At 52.1% G+C, this 15,617-nt stretch overlaps 1 protein-coding gene across 1 annotated transcript; it reads left to right on the top strand.

Annotated features, from left to right (window-relative positions):
• Positions 1–6,575: 6,575 nt before the first annotated feature.
• Positions 6,576–15,089, top strand: LOC131085206 (SITS-binding protein-like). Its single transcript, XM_058027087.1, has 10 exons — positions 6,576–7,034; positions 8,986–9,157; positions 9,862–10,057; positions 10,147–10,297; positions 10,385–10,564; positions 10,937–11,205; positions 11,643–11,779; positions 12,780–12,901; positions 13,990–14,169; positions 14,916–15,089. Exons 1-10 carry the CDS (start codon positions 6,576–6,578, stop codon positions 15,087–15,089), a joined length of 2,040 nt encoding a protein of 679 aa, XP_057883070.1.
• Positions 15,090–15,617: the final 528 nt, after the last annotated feature.

Below are 15,617 nucleotides of genomic sequence, written 5' to 3' on the forward strand. Positions count from 1 at the left end.
CGGGGCCAAAACACCTCAGGGGGCTGGACAAGGGAGGGGGTGTTTGTTTATTTTTAGGGGGTTTATGGCATTCCCAAGGGAGTTGAACACTGACAGCTGCATTGGGGGTTTGTTTTCCAGCAGCTGGGGTGGGAGTTGCTGCCCTGGTTGGAGAAGAGCCCCTTTGGGAAGTGCTGGGATGGGCAGGGAAGAGCTCAGGAGGGATTAAACTCCACTGGGACACTGAACACACACTTGAGCCTGACAAATGAAGGATTTGGGTGCTCTCATTCCACGTTGCTCAGTTCCCAAATATCCCCAGGGCTGCTCCAAGGAGGATGGATTTAGCTGCTGGCTGGAGCCAGGCACGGCGGAATCCCGCAATATTCAGCAGGAATTACTGCAAGTGATGGATGAGACAGCAGCAGCTGATGAGCAGGAAGCCAGGCCAGCCCTGGAACAGCATCCCCAGAGCTCCTGGCAGTGGAGGGGATCACTGTCCTGGAGTAACCCCAGCCCTTTTATACATCCCAAGGAATCCAGAAGGCTCTGTGTGGTCGCTGCTACGGCCCCTCACCAGGGCTCCTGGCTCTGCCTGCTATAATTAGCACCAAACCTTGTTAGGAGAGGCAGGGGCAGCTCTTCAGGGCTGGTAATTGCTAATTACTGGAAGCCTCTAATGGCTCTCCAGGGGCAGTTTCCTCTCCCTTATAAAGGAAGGTCTTGAGGATGCAGCGTTCATTGGGGTGGGGAGAGGTTTTTGTTGGGGGGGATTCTGGAGGGCAAAAATCCTAAATTCCTCTGGTGAGAGGTCTGCAGGGGCTGGGCAGGGGAGAAGGAGGAGGAGGAAGAACAAAAACAAGAAGAGGATGAGGAAGAAGAGGAAGGTCTAAGCCTTACTTGGAGCAGAGCCTGGAATTTCAGAGTCCTGGGCAGGTGAGTCCAAGCCAGATGCCTGGAAAGGAGGTGCCCAGAGCCTCCTTGGAGGCAGCCCTGGTTCTGTGGGGATGTGGGACCTGCAGTCTCCTCCCTGTCCCTTAAACAACATTTTGGGGGGATTGGGAGTGGAAGCTGGGAGTGAGGGCTGGGCTTTGGTTGGCCTTGGAGCCCCTGGTGTCCCGTGCTGATCCCCTGGGTGGGTGTTCCTGTGTGTGGCTGGAAGTGCCACCTCTCTGGGGACAGGTGAGTGTCCTGGGGGCTGCCCTGCACCTTTCCAGCCTGCTCTGGCTCAGCTCCACGGAGAGGAGCTGAAGAATTTTGGTCTCATCATTATCCAAACAGCATCTCCAGGGCCGGGATTGAATCTGGCAGCAGGCAAGCTGCAAATCTGCTCAGCAGATTTCTGGGAAGCTGGGGAGAGGCGGATGGAGCAGGAAGGTCCTTTCCAAGAGCTCCCTCGCTGTGCTCACCCCCAGCAGCTCCCTGGCACGCCAAGCCCCCCATTGTCCCTCTTTGTCCCCTCTGCCAAGGGGTTTCCTGGAAAACCAAATTCCTGGGCTGCATTGTGGGGTGCAGCAGCTGTCTCCTCACAGCCACAGCTTTTATCATCAGCTGTGCCTTGTTATAATTTAAAGAATAGAGGTTTGGGGCTTTCTGAAGGCTTCTCCTGGAGGAGCAGCACACGGATCTGGCCTCACCACATCCCTGCTCCTGGGACAGTGGAATTGCCAACAGCCCTTTCCAAGCAGGTGCTGCCTTCAGAGATCCCAAACCAGCAGCCTCACCCCCTCTGAGGGATTTGAGCTCGGAGCAGGAGCACTGAGGCTGGCTGGGTGCTTCAGTTCCCTGGATTGAAGGTACCTGGGCTGGGTTTGGAGGTGCAGGGGGGTGTGTGCCCATGAAGGGGGCTTTCCTCAGCACAGGGGGCTCCTCTCTGCCCAGATTAGAAATTTTACAGAATATTGTGCATTAGGAACTTGGGTTTGGTGTCCCCAAAATATCAGGGCACACAAGGACTCTTTCCATCCCAAAACTGGCAGCTGGAGCTGGCGACTTTCCAGCTGGAAAATTATCCATCCATGGATTATCTCAGGTGCTCCAGGCTGTTCCCCAGCCCAAAACCTGCTGCTTGACATGAGACCCTCCTGAAAGCCTGAATGGGCTGTGGACGGACTCAAGGAGCTCCCAAATCCAGGTATTGCTGGTTCAGGGCACACAGCTGGGATGGGAAGAGACAGTGGTTGCTTCCAAGGGTTGATGCTGTTTATAAGGCCACGTTGTCAGTGCAAGTCCTGCTGCTCCTTTTTTCCTTTATAAACAGCTGTGGAGTTCATGGAAATCTGAAATTGCTTTCCAGGAGGAAATCTGGGCTGAGATTTTGGGAATTTAGGAACCAAATCACTCCTTTTGCCTTTTTTTTTTTTTTCCCTTCTAAACTGAGCTCAGCTCCAAAAAGGAGCCCAAAGCTCTCTAAGGCGCAGAGAATTCCAGCACAGCCAAAGGCTTTTGCTGGCCCTGAAAGGCAAGGCTGGGAACTGCAAGGGGAAGGAAAATCCAAAGAGAACACCCACCATGGCACATCGGCTGTTTTATTCCCAGGATGGATTCTGAAGGTATCTTTTCCCTTTGGATAAACTCTGGGAGGGCAGGAAGGTGGGAAATCCATGTCCATCCATGCTGCCAGCTTCAGGGAATCCACTCTGGCTCATCACTGTGTCTCCCAGCTTAGAGATATCATGGATAAATTGATAAAACTGAGAGTTTGGTGGAGGCTTTTGAGGGACTGTGGGATCCATCCCACAGAGAGAGTTTTGGAGTGAGGCTGCTCCCCACTGGAAAAAATGGAGGAGAAATGCCAAGTCCTGGAGGCTGCTCCCACCAGTTCTCATTTGCTCTTGGCCAACACACACACCTTTCCTGTATTTTTAAAAAATAATAATATTTAAGAAATCCCAAACCAGAAACCTCAGGAGGGTCTGGCTGGGAAGCTGTGGCTGTAATTGCTGGTGCTTAAAGGCTGTAGGAAAATATTGATGGAAAGGGCTGGGCCTTTCCATTGCAACCCCACAAAAGAGGAAAATCCCTGTGGCTCTCTGTGCTCTCCCTTTTTCCAGCCAGCCCAAAAGGTGATGACAGAACTCTGGAAAGGAGTGTGATCCACAGGGTAGGCAGTGATGGAAGCCTCTCTTAGGGGACAGGGATCCTAAATCCCAGTGGGAATAACCCTTAGTCCCTGTTTTCTGGGTGTTTCACCAAAAAGCTTGGGTTCTCAGACTCTGGTTATGGATGCTGGTGAGTTAAATGTGTTCCCAGCCTCCCACTCCATCCCTTCCCTGGGCATTGTCCACCCATTGTCCACATCCCACACAGCCCAGCAAACCTGGAGCCTTGGCAAATTGCTCAATCCTGGAATGGTTTGGGTTGAAGGGGCTTAAAGCCCATCCAGTTCCAAGTCCCTGCCATGGGAAGGGACACCTGCCACCACATCAAGGTCCCTCAGCAGCCCTGCAGCCTGGAAAGCCCCATTGGGTACAAAAAAAGTGACCTCAAGGTCTTTTCAACCCTGAAAAGTCATGAAGAGGGAAAAGATGCTCCATTCTCCATAGGAGGAGATTTAAAAATGTTTAAACTAAAACTCTTCTGAAGCAGAGGGACAGGACACCCTTGTGGAATCCAGGGAGCCACCCCGAAATATTTTTTTTCCCTGTGGCCAGTGAAGGATAAGTGGTTTTTGTTGGCAGTGGGAGGCAGATGAAGGGAGGTTTCACTCTGCTTGTGGGAGCCAGTTCATGCTGAGATCTGTGATGGGCAGGAAAACTCAGAGATCCATTCCTCCTCCCAAAACCCAGGAGTTCTGGGAGGGTGGGAGCAGGCTTGGCCCAAACCCCAGGCCACATGCAGTGTTGTGGGGGCCAAACTTGGCCAAATATTGGGTTGTTTAAAGCTCCAGCAGGATTTTTCTCTGGGATTTGAGCTGCTTTTTAAGAAAAAAGGCATTTCAAACCACCCCCATTTCCTGCTGTCCCTCCCAGGCACGGCCCCCTGTCCCTGCTGATCCCACTGCACCCGCGCCACCCCGGGTTTCCCTAATCCCACCTTGGGGGCCCCTCTGCCATTCCATGGATGTGATTTAATCTTGTGCCATGTGACAGAGCTTTGCCTTCAGCTGCTGCAGCCAAACAACCTCATCAGCTGCCCCCCTCCCAGCCCATGTTGTGGTGGGAAACAGGGAATTGCCAATGCTTGGGCAGCTTTTGGGGGCTGCTGCCGAGTCCCTTTCCCTTGGACAGAGCACTGAACCTTTGGGAGCATTGAACATTGTACCAGGATCCCAGACCATCCCAAAGATTCCTTTTTTCCCTCCTTTGCCCTGTTTCTGCAGGTTTTGCAGCCAAACTGAGCTCTCCCTGAGGCACATGGATCTGTACAGCCTCACAAGTAATTCCATTGGCTCTGGTGATGCTGTGGGTGAGCAGCTCTGAGTCACCACAGGGTTTATTCACTTCTGCTTGCTCCCCCTTTCCAGGTCACAGGGAGTGTTGGGCCCCTCAAGTGCCTCTAACACCCCTGGTGGAAGGAGCACTCCTCATTCCTTATTTTTGTTTCAATTTTTCCCTTTATTTTACATAGCTTTGGGGTCCATCACCTACAGCTTTGCTATAACCTCTCCTGAATCCATTCCCAGGGGATCCCCAGCCTGTTTGAGATGAGCATCATGGTCTCCTGGCTCATATCTGAGCCTTTTTCATCCTTTCTCCTTATCCTGGATACACCCCCCCACCTGCTCTGGAGTCCCTTCTTGTCCTGATTCAATCCACCATTTTTTCCTCCATCCAACACTGGATATTGCCTCACCTGCAAAGAAAAACTAATCCTGGAGAGGAAAGGCCCCATCCAGGGGCTTATTTGGGCCACAGATGAGAATTTTCCTGGTGGATTTGGCTGTCCTGGGAGTCTCCTGAAGTCTGGGGCGAGCAGGGCTTTGGCCTTGGGATTGCTGGGGTTTTGTCTGGATGCAGGATGGGGAAACACTTTTAAATGCCAAGTTTTTTATATCTTGGCAACCAACAGGTTGTAATATCACTTGGAAAATCCAAGTATTCCCTGATCACATGTAGATATGGTGAGATGACTGTGAATGGGGGGACTGGAGCATGGAAAAGTCAATAGAAATCTCAGATTTCCAGAGTTTTTGCACTGGTGGGGATTTCAAATCTCCTGGGAAGTGACTTCCCTGTGGTTTTGGGTGCAGGCAGCACCCTCAGCTGCAGTCCTGGAGTTAATCTAAGGGAGGGTCCAGTGGCTCATGTGAAGTAGGAGCAGGGATAAAATCCCCCAAAATTGGGCAATAACAGCAACAAAAGCCACAGCAGGAGAGCGAGGAGGCTCAGCACTCCCAGGGCATCATGTGTGGATTCACAGGTATGGAGTAAAGACTCAACCAGAGCCACTTCAAACTGGCAAAAAAAAAAAAAAAAAAAAAAAAAAAAAAAAAAAAAAAAACCAAACCTTTAAAATTATTCCTCTATAGATAAAAGCCTTGAAAAGGGAATATTTTAATATCCTGCCCCTGCTGGGGATGCAGCCACCTGTGGCTACGTGCGGGCTGCAGGGGAGCGGGCGGGAGGCACAGAGGGAGGGAGGGAAGGAGGGAGCTTGGCTTAAGTAACGCTCCTGGGTTAGTCTGGATCAAGTTCCTTCAGCTCCACGGGTCTGAGACACGGCCAGGAGGGAAAACTGCCCTGGGAAAGAGGAGGAAAACCTGCCTGTGGTGGGAAAAACATCGAGGACGCTTTGGGGGCTGTGACAGCATCTCCGAACCTGCCTTTAGGTAAGGGGGTGACAGGGGGTGTAGGGGTGGCTGTGCTGAGCCAGGGGAGGTGGCACCATGCCCAACCTGACATCGGGCAGTGGGATGAGGGCTGGGATGCAGGAACAAGCCAGTGCCATGCCATGAAGCTGTCCCCACAGCGACCCCTCACCTGGAGGGACAGCAGTGCCCGTTCCCTTGGGCTCAGCCAGCTCTCCAACCCTGCCCACGGGTGGGTTTTGCTCTGTGCATCGTCCAAACACGTTTCCAGGGAAGGGAGAGAGGAGATGGAAGGAGGATATTGCATCCCCTCCTTTCTTGACCCACCCTGGGATGTTTTCCTGCGCCCCTGGCTGTTTGCTGCTGCTTCCAAACCGAGCAGGGAAGCGATGCCAAACCCCACGGAGCAGCCGAGGCTGGAGCGTGGCCCCGATTCCCATTGTCCGTGGCCTCATCTCCTCCCGGGCTCTGGGCCACGTGTGACACCTCCTCCTCCTCCTCCTCGGTGTCCCTGGGTGCTGCTGGCTGTGCCAAGGGGCTGAGCCCCTGCCTTTGGGGGCTGAGCCACCGTCACCGAGTCCAGCAGCGGGATTTGCTCTGGAGGAGCCTGTGGAAGGGACTCCCCTTACCTCGGGATCAGTGCAGACAGAACCGAGTGGCAGCTTTCCCTCTTTTAAACTATTTTTTAAAATTTCATTATATATACATTACATTCATTAATTTTTTTGTTCATGCTTTCTTTTGGAGCTATCCCAGAGGATCTTTTGGAGCTGTCCCAGAGGGTCTTTTGGGGCTATCCCAGAGGGTTTTCTTTCCTGAGCCGCCGCCGCATCCCTGCGATCTCACCATGCCCGTCTCCCGCCACACCGGCCAAATCCCGGAGTCCACCTGGACCTTGACCTTCAGGGAGATGACGGAGCCCTGGAAAGGCGCCGTGGGCTGCCTCGGCGTGGCCGTGTTCTTCGCCATGACCATCGGCATCATCTCGTGGCAGGCCGTGGAGCAGCCGCCGGAGGAGTGGGTGCTGCGGGGCCGGGACGCGGGGATGCTGTGGGAGCGCGGCCGCGGGGCGCTGCTGCTGCGGGCGCTGCCGGCCGGCCGGCCCGTGCTGGCCATCGCCGTGGGCAGCGTGCCGGCCACCGAGCCCCCGCCGCCCCGGGACCGCTGCTGGCACGACGGCCGCCAGTTCTGCTACTCCTGGGAGGAGGACGCCGAGCTCCGGCTGGCCCTGGAGCCGCCGGCAGCCCCCGGAACAGAGTGCTACAGCGTCCGCTGGACCCCGCTGCGCCCCGACGTGACCCTGAAGGTAACGAGAACCCCTCCATCCAGCTCCAAACCCTTTGGGATCCAATAAGGGCCGCTCTGGCCTCACCATCATCCCCAGCTCAGTTATGTGATCACACTGTGGTTCCCCATCTTCCACATCCAGAAGGTGCCGGGTGAGGAAAACCATCTACGAAGCTGAGCCCCAAAATCCTGTGGCGGTGCCACGCTGGTGACCCCGGGTAGGAGAGCTGTGTTTATATGGAGACAGAGTAAATACCCAGTGGAGATGACAATGCTGGCGAGAGCCTCGGGAAGGTCTCTTCCAGCACAGACACAATGGGCAGCTCCCGCGGGATGGGAATAATCCGTGTGCGCTGCTGCAAACATTTTTGGTACCATTCCCTGCTTTCTCCCTCAGTTAAATAAAAGCAGACTCTGGGAAGGAGCCTCAGGAGGGGAAGGAGACACGCTGTCAGAGCAGGGTGTGCAGTTGTGGGGAGCCCTCAGAACAGGGAAGGAAGCGGGATGGGATTCTCTGGGATGGAGAATTGTTCCCCTTTGGCCATAAATCACCTGTTAGCACCATTCTGGGTGGGTGGAAGGTGCTGCCTGAGCACAAACTCTCAGTCTCCTCCACTGACATTGCTGTGAGCATTTGAGAGGATGAGTGAGACAGAACAGGCTTTCCCCCACTTGTTAAAAAAAACCCCAAACCATTGGAAAATATGATCCAGCGAAATCTGAGTTCAGAACAGACTGTTTTCCCTCTTTCCCAGCTGGTGTAACGAGTTCAGCTGACACCTGGTACAGCTATTCCGAGCCTCCAGGGTTTCCACTTTAATAATTTACATCTCTCCCCACCCCTTGGAGAGAATTAACCTCTCTGCGCCCCCGAGCTCAGGACTCCAGGAGGCTCTGAAGCCTTGGGATTGGGAATAAAGGTGGGGTGGGTTGAGTGGGGGATCTCTGGATCCCCTCTGCCACCCCAGGCCCCCTTCAAGGCCCCAGATCTCTGGGCTTTCAGGGAAGCCCATCCTGCCTGGGAAGTCACGAGGACGCTAAGTCCTGCTGATCCCTCGATTTGGCAGAAAGGGGAAAGTCTGAGGAGCTTTGAAGTGAAAACTGATGGTTTCTGGCAGGAGGTGGGTCAAGGATGGGGATGTCCCCCATCCCAGGGCCCTGTCAGGCCTATGAGAAGTGCCCAAATCTCCAAACTGAGTTCTTGAGGGAAATTCTTATCATCAGCCCTCGGGAAAGAAAGAAGCTGTGCCTTGGGAGGGAGGATGTGTCACCTTCAGGGCACTGGTGCCATCAAGGTGAGGGCTCAAGATGGGGCTAAAAGCTTTCTGTGAGAGATCAGCTGGGGACAGCTGCACTTGCTCATTCACTCCAGAAACTCTGAGAAGGCAGCTGGAGAGCTTAATGTAGTTTTTAAGTAAAGCAGAGGGGAAAAAAAAAGAAAAACAGAGAAAAAACCACTGAATGAAAAATACCAAACAAATAAAAAACCTGACCAAACCCAAAAAACATGACCAAATCGAAAAATCTTGACCAAACTAAAAAAAACCCCAAACAAACTAGCAAACCAAATTACACAGATTTTTCAATTGGATTTCTGAAAGTGCCCTCAGTGCATTTTAAAGCTGTTTCCTTGAATTTCCCCCTCTGTTGTCCTCTCCCACTCACTCCTGCAGAGTCTCTGAGTTCACACCTTTGCAGCATCTTTTTACCTGTGATTCAGAGGTGTTTGATAACTGTGATGGAGTGCAAAAGTGTGATTGTTGTGGCAGTTTGGTTTTATTTGTGCTCCTCCAGCAAAAACTGGCAGGCTTTGGGAAGCACGTCTTGCTTTTCCTTTGTTTTTTTTAAAATGAAACCATAATTTTACGCTGTAAAAGGGACACCTGCCACTAGCACAGTTTGCTCCAAGTCTGGCTTTCCTGCTCCCCCTGAGTATTCCTCTCTCTTTGATGATGCTTTCCTGGCTGCAGGACTGTTTTTCCATGGCCAATGTCTCCTGGTATGGAGGGCCGAGCATCCGTGCCCAGCGCTGGCCCCTCAATGGCGCCGAGAGCCCCGCTCAGCCCTTGGTGAGCGGCGACCTCAGCGCAAACCCCAAAGGCTTCGGGCCCCTCCTGGAGAGGTACTTCCTGGGATCCACAGGTAACCACCTCCTTCCCTGGCCAGAGCCCAGCAGCTTCATCCCTGTGCTTCTCTGCCCCTCTCCTCACCTCTAAAGCAGCTGGTTTAAGGGTAGCGTAGATGTCTGCGGGAATAAAATATCCTGCAGATGTAGCAGCAACAGGGCACGTGGGATGGATCCCACATTGCCTCATCCCTGTGGGAAAGCTGATACTGAAGCTGGGTGCCTGAGGATGAGGTGGCCCAAGTCACTCCTGGGACATCTTGGTGTGGCTGGTTTCTTTTTAAGCCCAGATCTGTGCCCATTGCCGTATTCCCAGCTCCACTCGAGCGGCTTTGTGGCTCCCTGATGTTGCTGTGGGATGCTGAATTCAGGCAGGAGTTCAGCTGCTGGTGTAATTTTTTGGGGTATATTTGGATTATTCTGCAGAACACCAAACTTCAGGTATTACCCCAAGTTAATCCAATTGACCTGCGGCTGCCCTGCACTGCTGAATGCTGAGCAAAAAGGCCAAGAAAGGGAGAAATCCAGCCCTTGAAAGGCATTTGGGACTCTACAAGGGAATGGCAGGAGCAGGGTGGGGATGGTTGGCATGGCTGGATCTGTGGTGGGATCAGCCCAGAAGGCCTTGGCACCAGTCAGGTTCTGCTCATCCCTGCAGCTCCCAGGACCGGGAGCAGCCGGGTGCTTGCCAAGACACCATTTTCCCACTTTTCCCCCAAAGGAGTGACGGTGACAGTGGCTCCCGACGTGTCCCTCTTCCTGTCTCTGGACAGCCACCAGCAATTCTGCCTGGAGACGCCGGCGGGGCGAGCAGAGCCCCTGCACTACCAGCTCTGTGTCAGCGCCGACGTGGCGGCTGCCTGCCGGCACACGGCCAGCGCTCCGGCTCGGACACTGCCGGACACCGCGCTCCTGGGGTGAGCACTCCTTGCCTCCATGGTGGGAACCCTTCTGAATGACCTGCTTGCTCTCCCAAGCACCTCACCAGAGATTTCCCACCCTGCAGGTCTCCCATCTGGCGCTACCACGGCCCGGAGGGTTCTGCCGCCAAAATCAAGCGAGGCCTGAGGTCACTGGTGAGGAGGCTGAAGCGGCATCGCCTTCAGGAGGGCGTCGTGGCCCTGGGGGAGCGCGGCACCGCCGTCCTCGCCGCTGTGGTACGGCCACCCTGCCATCCTCTGGGCATGTGGGCAGCGTGGGGCTCCTCTCCCACAAACCCCTTATTCCCGCCCTTCCCGCCGCAGGACCTGGTGCCCTCGGGGCGCAGGAAGAGGCAGGCCCCGGCGCTGGTGGAACCTCTGGAGCTCTCCATCACGCTGTCCCCGTACGCTGGTGTCGCCTCCCCGCTCTTCCAGCGCTCCCTGCGTGGCGGTGAGGCTGCGGGATACTGGCTCAGCCGCCAGCCCCGACCCGGGGCCAGCTCGGTACGGAACCCCCTCAGCCCCCAAACCAAAATTTAAGCTGAATAAACCCCCTCAGGTTTATTATTTTATCAAGGGGCACAGCCTATCCCACTGTGCTGGGACAGCAGTGCTGGGGGAGGCAGCGTCCCTCCTCTTCCTACGGAAGCAACTTTAAAACTTCCACTTCCAGTGTTGAGAAGATCCCCCAGCTCCACTTTGTGTAGTCATTTTAATGATCCCTTTGCCACCAGCTCAGGGATTTTTGGGGAGTTTACACCTTGATGTACTGCACCACAAGAGTGCAGGGTGGGATGGCGGCAGCATGGCATCCCCCATGGAATCAGCAGGACATTCTATGGATCTGACAGGGATTTCCATCCTCTCCCTCCACAGATCCCACTGCTGACCACCTGGAAGGGGCAGCTCTGCGCCCGCCTGAATGTCACCAGCGAGGCAGCGCTGGGCTGGTACCTGGCTCGTGCCCGGCGCCTGCGGCAGGCGCTGGGGGCCACCTACATGGCCTTCGAGGGAGTGGAGGGCAATTCCTTCCTGGAGCAGGATGTCCCTGCTCCTGCCGAGCTGGAGGGTGACAGATACACCGAGGTGCTGGCGGCGGCGCTGGCGACGCTGGGCAATGGCACCATCGTCAGCGCCGGGAGCAGGTGGGCACCAGGGAGAGGCCTCACTGGAGCTGATGGGCACAAGAGCTTGCTGGGAGATGGTGGAACTGGTGCTTGGAATTCCCTCTTGATATTCCCAGATATTTCTTGGAACCATGGAAGTGAAGGGGCGAGGGAGTGGGCTAGGGCAGTGTGTTGGAGTCAATGATCCTTGGGATGTGAGGATGGTGTGGGCCCAGCACAGGGTGCCCAGAGAAGCTGTGGCTGCCCCATCCCTGGAAGTGTCCATGGCCAGGTTGGATGGGGCTTGAAGCAACCTGGGATAGTGGAAGATGTCCCTGCCCATGGCAGGGGTGGCACTGGATGGCTTTAATGTCTACCCACCCAAACCATTCTGGGACTATAATCTGGCCCCAGTGACTCCAAAGCCAACTGGGATCATGGAATTTCACCTTGAAGGGTTTGTGCTGTTTCTCCAGATCCAGTCACCTCCCACTGTTTGTCCAGATGAGCCCCCTGCGCTCTGACTGGAGCCACGCCGGGCTGAAGGGGCTCATCCCCTCTGTGCTGCACTACAGCCTGCTGGGCTACAACTTCTTCATCCCTGATGCAGTAGGTAAGGATTTGTTTTCCATTTTTCCCTTCTTTCTGGCTTCTCTGCAGTGAATTTTGCAGCCTTTTTCCAGGCACAGGAGGTACATTTGCACCTTAGGTATGCTATGGGAAGGCTTGGAGCATTTTTCTCCCCAATTTTCTGTTGTGCTGGCTTGATTGGGATGAATGTTACCAGGGGGAAAAAAGTGAGGAGTTAAAACCAAAAGAATATGCTGTAAATATTGCCAGGCAGCTCCAGCAGCAGCTGAGTCTCTGGGGATGCCCTTCCCAGAGTTCCACCACAGCCCACCCCTGGCTTGGGCTAAAACCCACCTGGCACAGGCAGGATCTGCATCCCCAGGCTCCTGGCTGGGGAATGGGTGTTCCTAAAACCCCAGCAGCTCTGCTCCAAGTCTGTATTTCTGCTCCAAAGCAAAATGGCTGCAGAAATCCTGAAATAAAAGCATTATAAAAGGGCAAGAAACAACCTTTAATTAGGGCCAAGTGGATCCATTTCCCTTTTTCTTGGAGCTGATGGAGTTAGTGGTGGTTAAAACAAGCCCTGAGCGTGCAGAGACTGTGCAGAAGTGTCAAACATGGAGAGCTGAGCTAAACAACAGCCCTGAAATAGGGGTTGAGAGCAATATTTCAATTTAGCCTCTATTTTTAGCTTGTTTTCCTTAGAAAATGATGCTCAAGCAATCCCAGCATGGGAGTTTGCTTCCCAAAGAGGTGCTTGTGTGGATGGGAGCACAGATCCTCCCGCACTGAGAGAGCTGGGCAGGAGGTTGTGTCCCAACAACCTGGGAGCTGCAAGAGCTGGGAAAAGCCTCTAGAGCAAACAGGAATTTGTGGATGGCTGGGTGAGCCCTCAGTGCTGGGGGGTTTGTGCCATTTCCAGGGAAGTTGTGCCAGGTTTTCAGAGCAATGGTTACTCTGTAGGCACTGGAAGGAGCTCTGAGGTTTCCCCAGAACATTTCCATGCCATAGGAGGCCCTCAATCCAGCCCCATGTTCCTGCAGGAGGGAGCGAGGCTGGAGCCACCTCGGAGGACCCGGAGCTGTTTGTGAGGTGGCTGCAGATTGTGACATTCCTGCCCGTGATGGCCTTTGGGACCCCACCCTGGCTCTGCTGTGACACCTGGGTACGTGTCCCACACCGGGATTCTGACATGGCCAATGCCCCAAAAAGGCCTGGCAGGGATCTCCTGCCAGCTGCTGTCCTCAGCTTCCCACTGAAGTGGGAACAAATCCATTATCAATGGGTTTAGATTCAAGTACCAGTGGATTTAAATCCAAAGGATTTGTGTCTGTTATCAATGGATTTAATTATATTTCAATTAAATAGATTCATATGCATTATCAGTGGAATTTAAATCAAATTTATTAAGGTCCTTTATTAATGGATGTAAATCTATTTAAATACAATTAATTACTATCCATTATCAATAGATGTACATGCATTTCAACCCATGAGTTTATATGCATTGTCAATGCATCTAAATTCACTTAAAACCAATGGACTCAAATCTGTTATCAATTGGTTTCAATCTATTTAAATCCAATGGGTTTATATTCATTATCAGTAGACTTAAATCAATTTATATCCAATGGATTCATGTTCAATATAACTGAACTGAAATACATTTAAATCTAATAGATTAATGTTCAATATAACTGGACTGAAATATATTTAAATCTAATAGATTCATATTCATTATGTATTTAAATCCATTTAAATCAAATGGATCCACAACTATTTTCAGTGCATTTAAATAAATTTAAATCAAATGGATTTAAATTAATTAACAACAGGTTTAAATCTATCCAAATCTAATGTGTTTTCATATCTGCTATCAATAGATTTAAATCCAGACGACTTATAACAATTACCAATGGATTTAAATACATTTAAGTCCAATTGTTTTAAGTCCATTATCAATGGATTTAAATGTATTACCAAAGGATTTATATACAAATAAATTAATATCCAAATATATCCAATCTATCCAATTAATATCCAAATCAATTAATACCCAGTATCAACCCCATTTGCACCATAACTTGATCAGGACATTCCAATTCAGTAATTTCTCTTCCCAAGGGAACATGTTTTACTTTTTAATTATTAAATTAAATTTTCAATTACTTATTTTTGGGAGTTTTCCCTGCTTTCCCTACTTTGCTGTTTCCTGGACATTGGGCTCCTCATGGATTTGTCCCCCACCTGCAGGTCCTGAATCTGACCCGCCAGTGCATCCAGAGGCACCGGGACTTTGTTGTGCCCCTGCTCCTAAAATACAGTGAGGAGTGGCAGAGTTTGGGGTACCCCATCTTCCGTCCTGCCTGGTGGCTCAGCCCCACGGATCCCGTTGCATTCACCATAGAGGATGAGTTCCTCATTGGAGATGAGGTGGGAATTCTGCATTATTCCTGTAAATCCAGTGCTGCCCAAGCACAAACCAGGACTTGGATTTGAGCAGATTTAAATCCAAGCCAAAGCAGCTGAGTTTTGTGGGTTTTGGGGTTTTTGCTTATTGGCTTTCCTCATGAAACTCTTATTTAGGGCTCCAAAACCCTTTATCAGCTTTGGAAGTGAAAGGATTTAGCAGGAATGGAGTCTTAGAATGTTAGGAACTACTTTTGGGAACTGCTTTTCCCATGAAAGAAGGGGGAAAATTGCTCCCTGAAGGTGGAATTACATTGACTCTATCACTGGGGATTTTTTGTTCTGATTTTCAAAAATATAGACTGGATGGAATCCTGGGGCAGCTGCAGGCACGGATGACCCCAGTCCCAGTCAAAGGAATGTCACTGCACTGCATTAATGCTTCTAAACTGACAGAAGGCAGGGATAGACGGGATTGGGAAGGAATTCCCAGTGAGGGTGCTGAGGCCCTGGCACAGGGTGCCCAGGGAAGCTGTGGCTGCCCCATCCCTAGAAGTGTCCAAGGCCAGGCTGGACAGGGCATGGAGCACCCTGGGCTAGTGGAAGGTGTCCCTGCCCATGGCAGGGGGTGGCACTGGATGTTTTTTAAGGTCTCTTCCCACCCAAACCATTCCAGGATTCCCTGATGACCATCTCATCCCAACACACACATCCTGGCTAATCCTCCCTCTGCTGAAGTTCTTTTTTCTTTCTTTTCCTTCTCCCTGCAGGTCCTGGTGGCTCCAATAACAGAAAAGGGACAAACATGGAGGGACATCTACCTGCCAGGAGAGGGGCACCTGTGGCTGGACACCAACACTGCCCGAGTGTTTGATGGCGGCACCACGCTCAGGAATTACTCTGCCAGCCTGGCCGAGGTGCCAGTGTTTGTAAAGACCTCCTGAATCCAAGCTCTGGGACAGAGACCTCCAGGGGCAGCACTCCCCTCAGACCTCCAGCCTCTTTGCACTTTTCCCAGATCCTTTTTTTTTTGGTTTTGTTTTGTTTTTTTACTTCAGCAGAACTTGTCTGAATTTTCTAACTCGTTGTTACCCTGAAGTAGTGGCTCTGCCACCAACATCCATTCACACAGAATGCTGCATTTTTTCCAGGGTTTTCCTGGTGAAATATTTGTGTGTGTATGTTCAGGTGGGCATATCCAGCATTTCCAGGTCCCTGGCACCATGCTCAGAGAGGCAGGGAGAGGATTTTCCAGGAGATAAACAAACATCAGCTTATACCTGAGAAGAAGTTTTGTATTTAATGAAAAAAATTAAATCTAGGGGAAAACCACCAGGGTGGTTTTGGTGCTGTGTGTGGCCACCTCATGTGCTGAGAAGTGCTTCTCCCAGCTGAGGCTGTGTGTGGTTTCCAGGTAGCAAGAGCCCATTTTCTGAGTATATTTGGGGAAAGGAGTGAATTCCAGGTGTATT

This window comes from Melospiza georgiana, chromosome 6 (assembly GCF_028018845.1).
Source record: "Melospiza georgiana isolate bMelGeo1 chromosome 6, bMelGeo1.pri, whole genome shotgun sequence".
NCBI lineage: Eukaryota > Metazoa > Chordata > Aves > Passeriformes > Passerellidae > Melospiza > Melospiza georgiana.

Coding starts and splice junctions, on each gene's coding strand:
- LOC131085206 (XM_058027087.1), top strand. CDS start 6,576: ATGCCCGTCTCCCGCCACACCGGCCAAATCCCGGAGTCCACCTGGACC. Junction 10,298..10,384: donor CCGCCGTCCTCGCCGCTGTG/GTACGGCCACCC, acceptor TTCCCGCCGCAG/GACCTGGTGCCCTCGGGGCG. Junction 12,902..13,989: donor GGCTCTGCTGTGACACCTGG/GTACGTGTCCCA, acceptor CCCCACCTGCAG/GTCCTGAATCTGACCCGCCA.